This window comes from Octopus bimaculoides, chromosome 7 (genome assembly GCF_001194135.2).
Source record: "Octopus bimaculoides isolate UCB-OBI-ISO-001 chromosome 7, ASM119413v2, whole genome shotgun sequence".
In the NCBI taxonomy this organism is placed as follows: Eukaryota; Metazoa; Mollusca; class Cephalopoda; order Octopoda; family Octopodidae; genus Octopus; species Octopus bimaculoides.
In genome coordinates this window covers 48,077,797-48,082,514 of record NC_068987.1, presented here as the reverse complement: position 1 = coordinate 48,082,514, position 4,718 = coordinate 48,077,797, and the positions used below count along the sequence as shown (strand labels likewise).

General features: G+C 40.8%; 1 protein-coding gene across 5 annotated transcripts in view; it reads left to right on the top strand.

The window, feature by feature from the left end:
- LOC106873263 (nuclear factor NF-kappa-B p105 subunit) overlaps positions 1-4,718 on the top strand; it is a 108,050-nt gene that overhangs the window by 55,179 nt on the left and 48,153 nt on the right. For all 5 annotated transcript variants that reach the window (XM_052969618.1, XM_052969621.1, XM_014920555.2 and 2 more), the window contains one exon: positions 3,251-3,412. In XM_052969618.1, coding sequence (XP_052825578.1) covers positions 3,251-3,412 — 162 coding nt within the window. The remainder of the gene's footprint in view (positions 1-3,250; positions 3,413-4,718) is intronic.

The following is a 4,718-nucleotide window of genomic DNA, read 5'->3' as shown; positions in this document are numbered from 1 at the left end:
TCTATTCCATCTCTAAAAATAGCGCCAACGCCGGACCATCCAAGTAGAACGGTAGAAAACTTGCCAAGTCGCATATCCCTTGGAGCTTTGCGACCAGCTTCATCTTTTTTAGCCATGCGACCACGTCCGTGTCACCGCAAAACGGTTTAATTATATCACTAGAAATCTGGACTACACTCATAATTTTTTTTTTTTTTCTTATGGGCCGAAATAGCTTGTGGTGTGATGGAGGTAAAAAGACAACAAGAAGCAAAAGGACAGAATGAAACGTTGGACCTTACCTTGTCGACCGCAGCGGAGTACACGATTGCTCCTGATCAGAACACATCTTTCTCATAACCGCTCTGTTTTCTGACTGACCCCACGTGCTAGCCTGCAACCGCGTGTCGCCGACTTCCGGTCTGACCCTTCCGGTCTGGCCCTTCCGGTCTGGCCTCACTTCTGTTTGCCTCACCTCTCTCCACCACAACACACAGCTCATCACAGCCCATAACACCACATACTCCAAATACCCAAGGATAAAAATGGGACAACCACATTTGAATGATCTTATTAGCAGTCACATGTCTGCTTGGGGTAGGAAGTCAAAGTCTTTATTGATAACATAACAAACCATTTACAGTATGTACACTGGAAGTTGCAAGTTATGTGGAAATGGAAAATCAATTTACACTGATAAGATAAAAATGAGCTATTTTTAGAACCTTTTCTGACACCACTTGTAGTGCACTTAAGCATTGTTTACAATAAGATTATTATTATTATTATTATTATTATTATTATTATTATTATTACAAAATGCTTAGCATCATTTCTCCTGACTCTATGTCCTATGTTCAGATTCTGCTGAAGTCATCTTTGCCTTTCATCATTTCAGGGTCAAGAAATAAGTACCAGATGAACTCTGGGGTTGATGTAATTGACTAGCCCCATCTCCCAAAATTTCAGGCCTTGTGCCTATAGTCAAAATGGATTATTACTATAACTATTATCATCATCATCATCATCATCATCATTATTATTATTATTATTATTATTATTATCATTTATTAAGGCGGGGAGCTGGCAGAATTGTTAGCATGCTGGGCGAAATGCTTAGTGGTATTTCGTTTTGAGTTCGAATTCCACTGCGATCAACTTTGCCTTTCATCCTTTTGGGGTTAATTAAATAAGTACCAGTTATGCACTGGGGTTGATGTAATCGGCTTAATCCCCTCCCCCAAGCTGCCCTTGTGGGAAAAATTTAAAATCATCATCATTATCATCATCATTATTATTATTATTATTAAGGCTGTGAGCTGGCAGAATCATTAGCATGCCAGGTAAAATGCTTAGCAGTATTTCACTTGTCTTTACATTCTGAGTTCACATTCTGTCGAGGTCAACTTTGCCTTTCATCCTTTCGGGGTCGATGAAACAAGTATCATTTATACACTAGGGTTGATGTAATTAACTGGCCCCCTCCCCCAAAATTCCAGGCCTTGTTCCTATAGTAGAAAGGATTATTGTTATTATTATTATTATTATTATTATTATTATTAAGGTAGTGAGCTGGCAGAATTCTTAGCATGCCAGGTAAAATGCTTAGCAGCATTTGATGGATCTTTATGTTCTCAGTCCAAATTCCACCAGGGTCACCTTTGCCTTTCATCCTTTTGGGGTTGATAAATTAAGTACCAGTGAAACACTGGGATCAGTGTAATTGACTAGTCTCCTCTCTTAAAATTGGAGGCCTTGTGCCTTTAGTAGAAAGAATCTTATAATAATTCTGCTTGTTCTTCTATTACTTAGCCTGTCCTTAATGCTTCCATATGATTAGCTGAGGGAGAGGAGAGGGGGAGAGAGATGTGGATGGTAGAGGGGTAGAAGTGGTGAAATGTGTAATTTTTTTTTTTTTTGGAATGAAGTTTTTTTCCTCCATTACTTAGCTTGTCTGTAATGCTTTCACATGATTAGATGAAGGTAAAGGTGAAGAGTGAAAGAAAAGGGAGAGAGAAAAAGAGGGAGTGTGCTGTGTATTAAGTCTATAAAATTGTGCATAAAGTATGTAAAGTGTGTATTTAAAAGGCATTAAGTAATCATCGTATTTCAATTTCCTTCACTTTTCAGTGATTAACAGATAAGCAACTATCTTTTGATACAGACACAACACAGGCTACACTTTCAGGTTTTTTGGATAAAGTTTTCAGAAATAACCCACGTTACCAGCGTCGCCTTCCTGGCACTTGTGCCGGTGGCACTTGAAAAGTCATTCGAGCGAGATCATTGCCAGTGCCGCTGGACTGACTCCTGTGAAGGTGGCATGTAAAATACACCATTTTGAGCGTGGCACGTAAAAGCACCCACTACACTCTCAGAGTGGTTGGTGTTAGGAAGGGCATCCAGCTGTAGAAACTCTGTCAAATCAGATTGGAGACTGGTGTAGCCATCTGGTTCACCAGTCCTCAGTCAAATCGTCCAACCCATGCTAGCATGGAAAGCGGATGTTAAACGATGATGATGATGATGATGATGTTTACCATTAATTCCATGAAATATTCACGAGTCCTGCTAGTTATTATTATTACAGTAGGCTCCTTGAAATGCTCATGTGGATCATTAGACATAGTAGATAGCTTCTGTTACCTAGGAGACCAAGTTAGCAGTGGGGAAGGGAGTTCTGGAAGTGTAGCTGTTAGGGTAAGAATAGGCTGGGCAAAGTTCAGAGAGCTTCTACTTTTGTTGTTAAATAAGGGCCTCTCCGTCAGAGTGAAAGGTAGGTTGTTTGATGCCTGTGTATGTACAACTATGTTACATGGCAGTGAAATGTGGGCTTTGGCTACAGAGGACTTGTTAAGTGGTTGGTGTTAGGAAGGGCATCCAGATGTAGAAACCATTGCCTCAACAGACAGCTGGAGTCTGGACAGCTCGCTGCAACCTAGCTCAATCTCAAACCGTCCAACCCATGCCAGCATGGAAAGCAGACATTAAACGATGATGATAGTTATCATTATCATCATCATCATCATCATTATGGCTGTGAGCTAACAAAATTGTTAGAAATGTTTATTTGCTCTTCGTCCATCTTTACCTTTTTAGTTCAAATTCCACTGAGGTTGACTTTGCCTTTCATTCTTTCAGATTAAAGAAATAAGCACCAGTTCAGAACTGGGTCGATGTTATCAACTAATTCCCTGCCCCAAACTGTTACCCCTTTTGCCTATAATAGAAAGGACTATTATTATTTCATTGTTTTTATTGTCATTTCTAGAGATTGAAATCCATGCTGCTGAAGAATCAGCCAGAAATCAAGGCAAGAATATGTCACTGAATGTTGTGAGACTTAATTTCCAGGCATACCTCTATAGCAAAGAAGACAATAAATTTTCCATTTTATTGCCTTCTATTGTTTCAAATCCAGTTTTTGACAGTAGTAAGTATAAAGATTTATATATTTTGTTTGGTAAAATAATATTTCAATATATACTTCAAGTGATTAATATATCATCGTCATCGTTTAATGTCCATCTTCCATGCATGGGTAAGATGATTGACAGGAGTCAGCCAGATAGAAAAACTACCCGAGGCTACTGTGTCTGTTTTGGCAGGAATTTTACGGCTGGATGCCCTTCTTAACACCAACCACTCCACAGAGGAGACTTGGTGCTTTTTATGTGACACTGGCAGTTTTGGTATGATTTTTACAGTTGGATGCCCTTCCAAAGGTGAACCACGTTACAGTGTGGACAGGATGCTTTTAATGTGACACCAGCACTGGCAGGGTAACCAAGCAACTTGCAAGACACGGAATTATGAGAGGGGCAGGAGCATTTGAGGAGGGGAACTTGTGTCAGAGGATGAAAGGTTAAAATGTGACAAAGAGACAGAGAGACAGAAGCAGATGTCTTGCCTCAACAGAAGGGATATTAGAGGAGGTGAACCAGTAGCAGATGAGGAAAGGTTAGAGTGTGACAGAGAAATAGAGAGGCAAAAATAGGTGTCCTGCTATAGAGGAGGTACATGGTTACCCAGTGAAAGAGGGAGAGAGAGGGGTACAAGAAAGAGGCCAGAAAAAAAGTGTGCTAATGTAAAGGAGATACTTGGTTACCTAGTCAGAAGAAAAGCAAGAGAAGGAGAGAGTGACCAAAAGGAAAGAGAGAGAGTAGGAAACAGCAAAAGTGTAAGAGAGAGTAGAAGAGAGATGGTGTAGTGCTAGTGTATACTCACAAGTAATAAGGTTCTAAGCATAGAACGTGGGTAGAAAAATATGGGGTGGGGGAGCAGGGTAGTGAAGACAAGAAAGGGGATTGGAAAACAATCATAGGAAATGTGAGGAAGAGAAAGATGCAGTTTAAAAGAGATGTTCGGTGTCTTAGGGTATGGTGGGTGAAAAATATGTTGTTACATGGTAGGTGGGACACACACATCATCATCATCATCATCATCGTTTAACGTCCGCCTTCCATGCTAGCATGGGTTGGACGATTTGACTGAGGACTGGTGAAACCGGATGACAACACCAGGCTCCAATCTAATTTGGCAGAGTTTCTACAGCTGGATGCCCTTCCTAACGCCAACCACTCAGATAGTGTAGTGGGTGCTTTTACGTGTCACCCGCACGAAAACGGCCACGCTCGAAATGGTGTCTTTTATGTGCCACCTGCACAGGAGCCAGTCCAGGGGCACTGGCAACGATCTCGCTCGAAAACCCTACAAGGCCAGTCAGGCGGTATATATAT